General features: G+C 57.8%; 1 protein-coding gene across 4 annotated transcripts in view; it reads right to left on the reverse strand.

Annotated features, from left to right (window-relative positions):
* The window catches only part of DSCAML1 (DS cell adhesion molecule like 1), a 98,296-nt gene that overhangs the window by 76,006 nt on the left and 8,830 nt on the right, over positions 1-13,460 (reverse strand). For all 4 annotated transcript variants that reach the window (XM_084495545.1, XM_084495544.1, XM_084495543.1 and 1 more), the window contains exons 2-3: positions 11,545-11,862; positions 8,641-8,787 (exon numbers count right to left, since the gene is read on the reverse strand). In XM_084495545.1, coding sequence (XP_084351671.1) covers positions 8,641-8,743 — 103 coding nt within the window. In that variant the 5' untranslated portion in view covers positions 8,744-8,787; positions 11,545-11,862. The remainder of the gene's footprint in view (positions 1-8,640; positions 8,788-11,544; positions 11,863-13,460) is intronic.

Below are 13,460 nucleotides of genomic sequence, written 5' to 3' on the forward strand. Positions count from 1 at the left end.
AGAAAATGCCTCCTGAAGGACAGAGGGCTGCAGCCCCTGTGATCCCCAGGGCCCTGTGCCCTGCTGAGCACTGCAGGGGTGAGGCGGGCGCACCACAGCACCACAGCTCACTCCTGGGACCAAGAGCTCTCCTCAGGGCTGGCTCCCAGCAGAGCAGCACCTCTCAAGGACCAGCAGCACACAGCGCAGGGGTCTCGGGCTCCCCCAGCCCAGCCCAGCTCGGTGCCAGCACCAGAAATTCACCCTGGACACCAGCACAGGGCTGCTCCAGAGGACAATGTTCCTTGCTCCCTCTTCTTGGCAATTTTCCGCAAAATGACAACTTGAAATTCAGTGCATAACTGGAAGAAAACCTGTACCAGCGTGCAGAGCCACCCTGGGACTCGGCAGAGTCCACGCAGCGTATCCTGCTGTCACCAGCAGCCCGTGCTCCTCCATGCGTCTCCTCCTCCCTCTGTTCCCTCCACTTCAGTGCAATTTCTTTCACATAAATCATCTCGTCCTCGTGCCAGACTCATTGCGGGAAGTTTGTGCCCAGCAGGTAGCAGGGCTGCAGCCTCCAGGAAGGTGCCGCACTCAGGTGCTCCTCTGCGAGGCAGCGAGCGAAGCCCCCTGCAGGTGCTCCCCCCACCGCTCCCCGGGGCTGTGCTGGGCACTGGGGGGCTGCGAGGGCTCCTTCAGCATCTCCACACCACGGGGACCCAGCAGGGCCTCCCCCAGCTGGAAACTGGACCTGACCCTCAGGCCAGCAGCAGCAGCGGAGGCAGAATCGGGGCAGCGTGTGCCAATGGCACAGCGGTGAGGTGTCGGGCAGAGATTTGCAGCCCACCTGCCTCGTGCTGCTGCTCCAAGCCCTCAGCCATCCATCCCATCCTGCACGCACCATTTCTCCGTTCCCTCCGGCACCACGGCTCCTCAGGATAGCAGAAGATTTACGCTCACAGGTAGGCAGAGAGATGGCAGCTCCCAGCCCGGACGCCCCTCTGTATTTCACGCCTTGGAGCTTGTCAAGCCGCCTTTGGCTCGTGCTCCGTCATCCCGCAGGCCTTGGAGCAGAGGCAAGGACATCACGTGGGGCTGGGACGCCAGGAGCTAGATCAACTGCACCTTTCCTCCGCAGGCGACCGTCTGCATCCTTTCTTCCCTGCCCTGCACAGAAAGCAGTCAAGGACTCGCTTGCTCTGATCTCAGATGAAGCAGCCCTTGCGCAGCTCCAACAGCACAGCAAAAGCTGCCACCAGCCCTCCTGCAGGATGGCCCCAGCTCAGGCAGTTCTTGGTTGCAACATCAGCGTTTGAGCTCTGCTGCACGCGAGATGAGGTAGCCAAAGCTGCTCTGCCAACTCAGGATTCAGCTGGAGGAAACAGCCCGGGCTGAACCCCACCAGGTGCAGCCCTGCTGCGCTCCCGTCCTGAGCGCTTTGCTGCGCAGGACTCCAGGGGTCCGAGGGCATCACCTGGCCAAAAGGCTGCGATCCCAAACCTCAGCCACCTCCTGCAGCTGTGCCGTGCAGGGACACAGCAGCAGGGCAGACGGTGGCCGTGGCCACACGGGTTCAGGTGGAGCCCTGCCGAGCCCAGCGCATCTGGAGGCGATGGGGTGCTCGTCCCTCGCTCTCCACATGCATTTTATTTACTTGTTTTAGTCCCTTTTTTCTTTTCTTTTTTTTTTTTTTTTTTTTGGTGCGTGTGTGCATGTGTGTGAGATCGTCTCCAACGTGACTCTGCATTATCAGGGCTATAATGAGTCCTTGTTAAAATGGATTTGATGGAATAATTATATTCCAGAAAAAAACCTGCAGGAAAGCTCTCTCCCCTCTTAAAGGGCAGGATCATCAAACGTTCGCACCACATTATTTGCAGTCACACCTTCTGCTGCATCTGCTCCTTTTAAAATCTCTAACTCCAATCTGATCTGAATATATAAATCTGAATTATCACAGCAAAAGGAGATGTGCTCACACCTTTTTTTATCTGTTGCCATGGCGATTAGATAAAATTCACGCCAAGTCTCTGGGGAAGGATGAAATGATTTCAGACAGAATCTCACCCCACTTGGTGAGAATAACGCCTGGAGCTACTTCCCTCTGTAACAGGTCTGGGCACATGTCACAGCCAGCAAGGGGGCGAGGGGCGGGGGGACACCAGGACACCTCCAGAGATCTCGGGACCTACAGGAGAAAAGGTCCCGCAGCACCCCCAGCCAGAGCAGGGCCGGACACTGCTCCTCTGAATCACATCAGGATGCTCCACGGTGCAGGGAGAAGCTGGGAACTGCAGCTTTAAAGGCCAGCTCCTCGCCGGGCCTTTGCCCAGCGGTCCCAGCTCACGTCTCGGTGCTGTCCATGAGCGCTGCTCCTGCCTGCTGCAGGCTCAGGGCTGGGCCACGAGCGATGGCAAAGCCAAAGAGTGCCCATGTCCTGAATTGCTGGGAGCTGCTCGCTTTGAGCCAGCTGGGCTTATCCTGCACTCAGCAAAACTGAATAAAAGTGCTGACAGCCGGTACCTGTCCTCAACATCTCCTCCCCTGCCCCAAACAAATACCAACGCACAAACAAGGGCTGCTGTCACCTCGCCGTGTTTACTCGGTCCCAGCTTCCAGCTTTTCTCCAGTGACACGGGATGGATGTCCCCAGCACAAGGCCATTGATGGAAGGACAATGCTCAATTATCCAGGTCCGGGCCGGCCTCCTGGATCAGCTGCTGTGCCCCCAGCACGCAGCACACGTCTGCTGGCGAGGCAGCACCAGCAACCCCCATCCCAGCTCCAGACCACTGCCCCCGTAAATACAGCGGGGTTTTAATTGCCTGTAGCCTCACGTTGCACCTCTGCACTCATTGTGCTTTGAGACAGATTCAAGTGGAGTTTGTGTTTCTAGTATTTCAGAGAACGGCTGGCAGATGTTGCAAGGTACAGCAGAAAAGAACATCCACCTTTGGGGTAGATGGCTGTATTTAACCATGAGAACGCTGTCACACCTCTCCACGTCACCAAACAGCCGCTGGGATGAGCTCAACAATCCCAGTCAGACACTGCCGCAGGCAGCACGGCCAGGTCTCCTTAAACTGAGCTCGTATCTGAGCCACAACCAACAGACCAGCCTCAACAGATACTTTCTGAATTCCTAACAGGCCGTCATTCAGACAAGAACATTCACAAAAACAATTAAAACTTCACAAAACTGTGATTTTTTTTTCCCAGTTCCATCCTTCTGGCAAGCTTCGTGTTTCAGCTTTCAGAGAGAGGGCTTTGTGGCTCTCCAAAAACTAAAGCAGCACGTCCAAGTACCCGCAGCCCTCAAGCAGCAGCTATTAAGAAAAGCAGCACCCCAAAGCAGTCTGTACCCTGCGAAGGGTTGCACTGAGACATGTTTCCAGCACAAGGTGTCAAGTACATGACTCCAAAGCATCACAGAGCAGCTCAGCAATGGGTTCATGGGTGCAGTAACACTCACTGCCTCCAATAATCGCTTTTCCTGTGCTGCCTTGAGCCCCAGGCCACCAATTCCCCAGGCAAGACGAAGAAAAATGCCATCAGCTTTCATTCATGGCTCTGGGGACGTATCCAGGCCAGAGCCCAGCACCCCCCAGCCATCATCTGTGCCCAGCAGCCTTCTTCAGCACAGCCTGGGCAGACAACACATTTGTGCCAGTAAAGGCAAACCGAGGTGTAAATTCATCTCCGACCCCGCTGGGGGATGGTTTGGGTGTAACTGCACACGGGTGCTCCCTGGGTTACAAATGAAGTTTCCAAAAAGCCAGCTACAGCTCCAGTGAGCACATTTCAGGGATAGCAGGGAGCTCATTGCTGGAGGAGAGCTGGCAATTCCTCAGAAATGCGCTTTGTAGCACCTCAGATTTCCTACCCTCATCACCACCTTTGTAAGCCCCCGCTGGATACACACCCTGGTGGTGCCCACCTCTGTCGGGTCCATGTTAGCATCACCACCACGTGCCCAGCCCTGCAGAGCCCACAGCTGACAAAATCCAGCTAAATTCCTGCAGTAACTGGAGAGAGGACAACTCAGTGCCAGGAATCTCCATTTCTGTGTCACCACAACGAGAGCACAGTGACCCTATGGCACCCTCGCTCAAAAACGCAACACATTTTCAACAAACCAAACCACGCACATGCTCCTGGACTTGGCATCACCCAGCCTGGAGATGTGGCTTTAAAAAAAGCCGTGCACCACGCTGAGTTCCTGCAGAGGCTCGTGGCAGCAGCTTCCCCCTGCCTCCCCACAGAGCAGGAGAGGGACGCGGGCAGCATGCTGCTCAGCGGCATCCTCCCCGGCCTCCTCCCACCCCTCTCCCCCAAGTAGACATCAAGATTCATCAATAGCAACAGAGTTTGAAATCACAGCCTCGGCGTGAAGTGCAATCTCGTACACAGCCCCCAAATCTGTAAGCGCTGCTGCTTTATTCTGAATAAGCACTAGCCCACGTTAAATGCCAGAATCCTGTGAGTGGTGCTGCACGTGTGCTACCAGGCTGAGAACGAGAGGCAAGATTGATTTGGATGTGAGCACCAGCAAAGCAAATGGGTTTTTGAAAACCCTGTAATTTCTCTGCAACCCTTGACTTCACTAAACACACATTTTTAGACTACGGCACAGTTAGGTAGGCATTAAACAAAAATGAGCTGCACTAATGATGATTTACGTGCAGGATAACCTTCTATAAAGAATTTATCTTTGATTTCAGGGTAAGTTTCAGTGTTGCCAAGTTAACCAAATAACGCGAGTCCCCACCAAAACCCCCCACTGCAGCAGTGCGATACAGACACGAGGCATTTTTCTGCAATTGTTTTAAGATCTCTCCTAAAATAGACCCAGTAGGTGCTCCTGGAAAAAAAAAATAAAAAATAAAAGACTTGTCAGGAACTTAAATGAAGGGAAGCCAGGCAGAGGCACCCTCCAAAAGCAGAGCACTGCTGCGCCAAGAGCAGCGCTCAGGGAGCGGCACACAGCCCACACCAGCCCCAGGCAGACCCCGAAAATTCCCCCACCCATCACCCACAGGGAGGGGGAAGCTTTCAGCCCAGTACCCCCAAGAAACACAGGAAACCCATCACGAAGCTCCTGAAACACGTGGCGAGACGGGGTTGCACCTGCAAGACTAGCAGCGCCACAGGAAGCGCGCCCTCCCTTTCACAGGGTTTTTTTTCCCCATTTCTGGGCTATTAAATGTTGTTTCGGTCAGGGAGAGGAATTGGGACACTACAGAAAGCAAGCACCTAGGGTGAAAATAGTCATTGAAAGGAAAGTTTTCTGCCACAGAGTGCTCTGGATGGAGGATTTATTACTGAGCCTGCTAGGACCGTGCATGCCCTGACGCACCAAGGGTTAGCAGGAAGGAGCACAGTCCTCTGCAGAGACTAGAGGAAAGTTTCACAAAAAACACTGGCTGGCATGCACTGATATTAGGGGAAAAGAAACCAAGTTTGAAGTAAGGCTTGGCTTCACTTCTGAAAGAGCTGCAGTACCTCCACAGACCTTTTGTTTCCGGAGGATGACTGGGGGAGCACTACGCAGTGCCGTCAGTACCACGCGTGGTGTTGGCACACCTCTGGCACGAGGGGGCTGGCAGTGTTCAGCACTCCTCGCCCGGAGCAGCAGGAGCCCCCTCCTTGCCTTACACACCAAGAAGTAGGACAGAATCAAAGGCTCACCGGAGGTCAGGAGGAGAGCATGTTTTTGGTAACAGCAAAGCCAGTTTTAGCTCTAGCGATAGCAAGAAAAAAAAATAAGCTTCAGGCAGATACTATATTTGTAATCCAACAGCAAAACATGTTTGCTTGTGTTGACTCTGCACTGTAACACGATTTATATGTTCTGTCTTTAGGGTAATTATTGCTTTAGAATGTTAAAATTGTTCCACTCTAATTAAATCATCATATTAAAAAATCCACCGCAAAAGCGAACTTGGGAACAAGTCTGGTTAAGATCATGCAAGCGCACGGGTGCCCGGGTGACGAGCGCGCTGCTCTTCAGACAGAGCGCAGACACCACACTGCTCCCACGTGCCAGGAATGCACTGCAGCACCAGGGGCTGCAAGGTGAGAAGAAAATTCAGGGCAGAGCTCTTAGGATGTGGATCCATTCCCGGAGCACGATGCCAGCACGGCACCAGGCTCACCCGGGGCTCTGTCCACAACGAGGGGTCTCGGCTGCGGGGTCCGCACCACCCGCGCCTGCCAGCTGCTTGGGGACAGGGACACGGAGCTAAGCAAAGCCCCGAGTTTTGTGCCTTCTGCTCCTGAAAGCAGAGCTGCAGCACAGCAGAGCCTGCAGAGCTATTACCAGCGCTCAGCCCAGGCGGCGGTTCGAGCAGATGACGTGCTGCAAGGTGTCTGCGCGCTCCAGCCCCTGGAACCACCACTCGTCCTCCCGAGAGGTGCTGGAGGAGACAAGGGCTGAGCAGCCCTGGCCAAGCACTACTTGTTTTGTTACAAAAGCAGCGTAAGAACCCACCAGAAGCTACAAACACCTGGCATGCAAACGGCCAACCCAGCTCCACCACACAGCGCAAGTTCCTCGGGGCGGCCCTTGGAGTCCCTGGGGTTTTCAGCACCCTCAGGAGCGCCCAAAGCAGCAGGGCAGTGCCAGAAACCTCCAAGCAAGCCCTGCCAGAGCCAGCAGGGCACTGAAACCCCACCTCACACCCCGTGTTAGGGCAAAAGCAGCTGTTCCCCAGGGCTGTGCTGAGGCTGTGGCCGAGCCTGCGCCCTGCCAGCACCTCCCATGCCTCTTCTGCGCAGCGGCCGGCCTCAGGGCAACCCCCCCCAAAAAGGCTTGTAAACGGGCCTCAGAGACCACCCAGGGGTTTCTCACCTAGTAAAACGAAGCGGGCATTTCTGTGATACCACAAAACACCCTGAAATGCCAGAAAGGTTTGTGTTCAGGAAGGCTGTTTGCTAAACCAGAATCTCCCTTCCTGGGCCAAAGGCTGTTGCAGGCACGGAGCAGCTGCCCGTCAACGCACGAGCATCCTTCCCAACTCCTGCCTGGGGAAGACCGTGCTCCGGAGGCGAGGAGTCTCATGCAATATTTCATCCCGAGACTGTCAGAAGTGGGTCAGTGCTGGGGAGGAGGGGCACCATAAACCCAGCTCCTGACCACGGCAAGGGAGCTGGCTCAGCGCCCCGGCTCTGCCATCCGGCACAGGCTCGGTGCCAGCGCCAGGACGGGCACAGCGGGTGTCAGAGAGGTGTCCTTGCAGCCCCGGCTGCCAGCTCAGCGCCGCTCTGGGTGTCACCTCGCAGCCGGTGCTGCACAGACCCCACAGAGCCCCACAGCAGGAGGAGAGGGCAGCGCTGAGCCAGCAGGTCAGCTGCACCCTGAGGGACGCCAGCAGCGAGAGCCACCGCAGCCCCCAGGAAGCTCGTCCCCCTCCAGGTGAAGCACTTTGCTCCTTAAGCTCCTTAGGAAACATCCCTGCAAGGCGGATTAAAGCAAATCCCCTCCCCTGCATGGTCAGCAGCTGGCACCAGGCTGTCCCCCCAGCTGCCACCCCCCTTGTGCCCCCCATGCCAGCCCCTGGGCGCATCCCCGCCACGTGGCCAGTGTGGCGATGCCCAGCCCCAGAGGAGCATCGGGACTTACTGACCTATGAGCAAATATCAAGCACTGAGCACTCACTCTGGGCAAAATCCTTTAATTCTTTCTGGATCCCCTGGGGCAAGCAGCATCGATTGCTTTGCTATAGCTTACACGCGCTGCGCAGGGCAGCCAGCGCTGCCATCAATACAGCCAGGGAGGGAGCCAAGAGGTCACCCCGGTACATGGGGACACTGGCGGCTCCACGCAGTGCCCAGCACCTGCCCGTGGCCCCGTGCTGCTCCCCAGCCTGCGACAAGCCCGGCAGGACACAGCGTACCAGCAGAGGTGCAGCACACCCATGTCCCCTGCTCCTTTCCCCTCCTGCTTGGCCACACCAAGGCACCAGCTCGTGTCCAACCCAGGGGATCTGCTGAGCCCAGACTCTGCTCTTAGAGGCTCTCTGCTCTCACCGGGACTCAGGGTGTGCAGTGCCTGCCAAAAATCTCAGGGAACTACCCAAAGGTGGCAGCTCCCTGCAAAGACACAGGCGCTGCTGTCCCCACCATGGCCCTAACCCAAAACCACAACAGCAGCATTGGTGCTGGGTGGGACACATCCAGACCAGGTGGCCAAGGTGCTTCCCATGCCAGCACAGAGGCACACGATGCCTTTAGCAGAGTGCCTCTTCCCATGGCTGAAGCTGGTGTGAAAACACACGAGGAAGGCTGGAATATTGACTTGTGTGCCACTGATGGCTGCGGGTCAGCACAGGGACAGCACAGGCAGGAGCTGATGCCCCAGCCCCAGGTGCCACACAGCCACAGGGGGGACACCAGGACAGGACACACGCTGCCACGCTTACACCAGGCACCTGTGAGCACGGCGATGCTCAGAGCACAGCCACAGCACCGGGGACCCTGAAGGCAGCACCACCAGGCTTCTCCAGTCCGAAGCCCCAACACGTCCATCAACAAAACCTTGGCTTTGGCAGCACAGATGACAAACCACAAAAACATTCTCCACGACGCTCAGCCCGGCACGGCAGAGCAGGTCCGATTCTCCGAGAGCACCGGGCGTTTTCCCAGCAGCGCCTCTCTTACCTGGGATGATAGAAACGGTGTCTTTCTCCCAGGACACAACACTAACGTATTCCTGCACTGAAGAGGGGATGAGGCACTTGAAAACAGCCACGTTTCCACGCATCGACCTTTGGTCCTCCACCCGGACGGTGTACGGCTCCCTGAAAACTGCGGAGAAGAGCAGATGGTTGGTGGCGTGGCGGCGCTGGAAGCGAGCACGCTGCCTTTTGCTTTAATCCCACAGCTCCCAAACAAACAAACCCACCCAGCCATAAACTGCTCCCATCCACAACACTTGGCCCACACAGAAGCAGGGGCAGAGGCAGCACGAGGTAACTCTGCTGCTCACCTCCCCATCCCCGAGGGGTGCTCTGAGCCTTGTCCTTGTCACAGGGTGCCCGTGAGCTGCCCCCGGAGCTGCCCCGTCCCTCGGGGCGATGCACGCCCCAGTAGCAGGGTGCTCCCTGGGGCCAAGCGCTCCTGCAGCTCTCATTAGGGCAGCTGGGTCTGCCGCAGCCTTATCAGCGCATACGAGACACCGCTGTGCCCAGGAACCACCACCGAGCCCAGAAAAAACAGGCACCAGGAACTCCAAGGATGCAAATGAAGAAGTACCGGTGCCTCCACCTGGGGACAGTAACTGTGCCCTGTAGGACACCTGGACATTGCCACCATGAGGGGACAGCCATTTCCTTCATTTAATGACACCCAGAACAAAAGCAGCAGACAAATCTCTTCATAACAAAAAACTCCAAAGGTCACAAAAATAAGCTGTTTACCCCAAGTGGAAAGCACCCCTTGGCGATGCACCCTACTCCAACAGGCAGGCAGTGAGGGGTGCTGGCATTTCCACCCCCGTCTCCCTGGGGTGCTGGGTGACTCCTCCTGCTGGTGCCACACGCCAGGTGACAGCCATAAAGCAATCAATGGCCAGCTGCAGGGGGTGCCCCACGTGTGCCACCCCCCAGCTCCCCTGCTATGCACTGGGTGCCCCTGGCAGAGGGGAGGCAGCGAGCTGGGGCTGCAGGGGAGAAGCCCCCACCAAGGGACACCAGCACCGAAGCAGATTAGGTAGCAAAAGCCTCCTTAATCACATGGAGCCGAGGCTTATTCACGGGCTTTAAAGGCCAGCAGGGAGCACGAGGACCATCCAGCCCGGCTGCTGCCCCGTGCGCCCAGCCCCTCGGCTGCTCCCAGCAGCCCCAAACCCAGCTCCGTGTGGAGCCAGCCCCAGTTTCCCCTGCTGCTGCTGAGCCTCCTGCTCCCAAAGGGTGAATTAAAGCCCCCACTGGCACACTGAAAGCTTCCCACTGGCTAGAGAGATTTACTCCACGCACTCACTACCAGGTTTCCCAAAGCTTTGAGACTTCTCCAATTCCCCGTGTTTTTAATTGGGGTTTATTTGCTTTCTTTATACAGCTTTAATTGGCTTTACTTGCACGGCCATCACAAAGCAGGGGAGAGCAACGGGGACACGAGCCTGGGTGGATGCAGAAGCAGGGGGACGTTTCGCAGCCATTTCCAACCAGGATAAAGCCAAAGCACCAGGAACCACCACAGCCAGGAAACACTGCAGCCCGGCCGTCCTGGTGGCCCCAGCGCCCCACACGTGGCCCCGCTGGGAAGTGCCTGCTAATTGTGCCTGCTAATTGCACCTGCTAATGGGGCACAGACAGCCAGGCTGCCAGCTGAAGGCCTGCTCACAGGGGGGAGTTAAGGCAGGGCTCAGCCCTGCCACCAGCCTGCTGTGATCCCAAAAAACCCTCAGCATGTGGAAGGGTAGTGGAGGCTGAGCGCAGGGGGGCAGGCGAGGAGCAGGGGCAAAACGTGTCCCCTGCAGCACCCCCAGAGCATCCCCTCGTGTGAGCCCTGCACAACCACACCCTCCCTTTCACTCCCTGCCAGGCAAGTTTGCCAAAACTCCCCGCTTTTAGCAAATCTGAGCCCAGGCTCACCAGCCCCAGGACCTGGGAAGCACAAGCTGCAGCCAGGCTGTGCTCACCCCGCACCATGCTTCACCCCACGCTGCCAGCCCCAGGGTGGGTGCCCCACGAGACACCCCCCCCCACGGTCCCCAGGGATCGAGGGACCCCCACAAAGCCCCGGCACGATTTGGGCAGCAGCTCCCTGCTGCACGTCCCCATTTATTGCACCCTCCCCGTTTGCTGTCCCTCCTCCGCTCCGCGGTGGTTTATAGGTAACCTGGTAATGTTGGTAAATAATTCACCCCGGGGAGGGGGGTTAATACCAATTTACTCGGCAGTACAAGGTATTAAAATAAAAAACCCTGTAGTCACTTCTGTCATGTTCCCTCTGCTAGCCCCACTTTTAATAGGTTACATAATGAAGCCATTCCTGGGCTATTAGCCCTCCTCAGCCTGGTCAATAATTTACTATAATGGCTTCTGGAAGCAGCTCTTTGCCATATTCCTCCTTTTTTCTTTGCTTAATAGGCCTTGGCATGCTCAGGCTGGATGCTGCAGTGGGAGCAGGCAGGTCTGAGAGGGGCAGGGGGGGCTCCGTGCTCCAAGCAGAGGTGGCCCAGGTCCTCCCCTCGTGCACACCCCGTGTGTGGCTGCAGTGTGCCAGAGCTGATTCACGGGGGGTGACCTCTCCTGCAGCAAGGATGCAGCAGCACCACTGCCCCAGGCGCTTGCTGGAGGCACCCAAACCCTGCACCGTGGCCCTGCTCTTTGCTCCACAGCCGACAGAGGACCTGAGCTGCAGAATTTGCCCTTAGGTGGGCGGGATGCTGCTTGGCACACACATCTCAGGCTGCCTCTGTCCCACACACAGCCCCTTCTGCTCCCATCCGCACAGCACCGATCACTCCCTTTGCAGCAGCAAGCACAGCCCTGGCTCAGCACTGCTCCAGGAGATAAGCCAGCACCTCATCAACCCCCCCCCAACCCCCCCAGCTCCTACCTGCTTTAACACGGATGTTTGGGCTCCTGATTTTGCCAGCCGAGTTCTCCGCGGTGCAGAAGTAGTCGTTGTCGTGGATGAAGCTGTTGAAGGCTGATGGCGAGAAGGGGTAGAGCTGCAAAGTCCCATTGGCATGGACGTGCCGGATGTGGGGCACATCGTAGATGTCGTCGCCTGTGGCCAGGTACCACCGAAGGACGGCGCTGGGTGACCCCGCGGCCGGGCAGGGGATCACCACCCCCACTGTGCTGGAGAAGGTGACCTGCTGGATGGAGTCGTTCACAAAGTAGAGGCTGGTTCCAACATCTTCAGCGAGAGCTGCGGGGGAAGCAGAGGCCGTGGGTTATTACAGATAACTCCCCCCACCGGGGCAGCTGCCCCGAGCCCAGCCCCGACGCGCGGCAGAGCAGGAGGAGGCAGTGCAGGGACATCGGTGCACGAGCTGGAAGCATAAAGGCCACCTTCACAGGCCAGCGCTCTTGCTGGCAGCACGGATCATGGACCACGAGTGCCTAACCGGGACGGCTAGGGGCTGTGCACGCATGGGGGGGTGCCAGGATCCCCCAACTCGGTGGGCAGAAGGCACAGCGTGAGGAATCTCCACGCATGGGTGCCCCCAGATGTGCGGCCCCAGATGGGGCTGTGCACGCACCGCTGGCCCTGAGCACACTTTCACATCGTGCCTCAGCACCCACAGGGCTGGGGACACCCAGGGGCACCTGCATCCTGCAGGCAGCTCTGCAGGGAAGCCACCGGGATGTTGGTGAGCCCCAGCTGAACCTCTCCCAAGCAGGGCAGGAAGATTTGCTGCCAGCCCACTGCTCCAAGAGAGGAGCAGGAAAACTGCCTTCGGCCTTGCTGTCCTCTCCTGGGGTCAGAGCAGGGACCCCAACCCCAGCCCGAGCTTTCAGCCCTGCCATCCGAGGGGAGCTCACGGCCCCCCAGAAGCTTCCCAGGGCACTTGGCTGGCTGCAGGGAAGCAGGGAGGAGACCTCTGCGCCCAGCTCCTCCTGCCTCCCCTTCCCACTCCAGGACCACGAGCACAGCCAGCGAAGCCTCCTATAAATACGGATGAGGCAGCCCCCAGTCACTTTGCTCGTTTTTTTTCTTTTTTTAGCCACACTTTTCCGCGTGGGCGGCAGGACACGGATATAGAAAGCGGCCCTCGGCGGGTGTATTAATAGCTCTGGCTGAGAGCACCGCTCGTGGTGCCGCAGAGCCAACACGCAAATAACACCACGCTGCTGGCTCCCAACGAGCCACCGGGGACCCTCCCTGACCTCGATTCCTCAACTTGGGGAGGAGGGAACAGGAGCAGGGGGGAGAAGGGAAGAGTCTCCTTGCATGAACATCCTCCAGGCAGCACCTCCGGGGCAGCGCAGCTGCCGGACAAGGAAAGGCTCCGGAGGTGCCGTTGGCCACAGCACCAAGCTGCCCACATCCATGGAAAAGAGTTTTCTTTTCCTCAGGCGGGATCTGAGAGCACACCCCTCTCCTGTCGTGTCCCCTGCGTGCTCAGGACCATTCTCCACCAGGTTACGGGCACCACAGCCCCTCGGCCCTTCCTGCGCAGAGCCCCCGTCCTGCCACCAGCAGGATGTCCACGTGCCTTTCAGCACCACTAAACCAGAGGTGAGAGCCTCCGTGTCTTGATCTCCGTGTACTCAGCACCAACCACCACCCAAAGTGACCGATTTTCCTCCTTTTCCTGCTCAGAGCCCAGTGGTCCCACCCCAAGGACCCTGCAGCCCCGCGAGCCATGGGTGTAAGGGACCAGCGAGAGGCGAGGCGCAGCACCAGCACCGCACACCAAACACCACATTTATGGGCTGCCCAGGGCACTGCCCACCTCCCAAGCTCAGCACAGGGCTCCCAGCACACGGAGCGTGCTGTGCACCCATCCTGCACCCCACACC

The sequence above is a fragment of the Aythya ferina genome (assembly GCF_964211825.1).
Source record: "Aythya ferina genome assembly, chromosome: 22".
Lineage (NCBI taxonomy): Eukaryota > Metazoa > Chordata > Aves > Anseriformes > Anatidae > Aythya > Aythya ferina.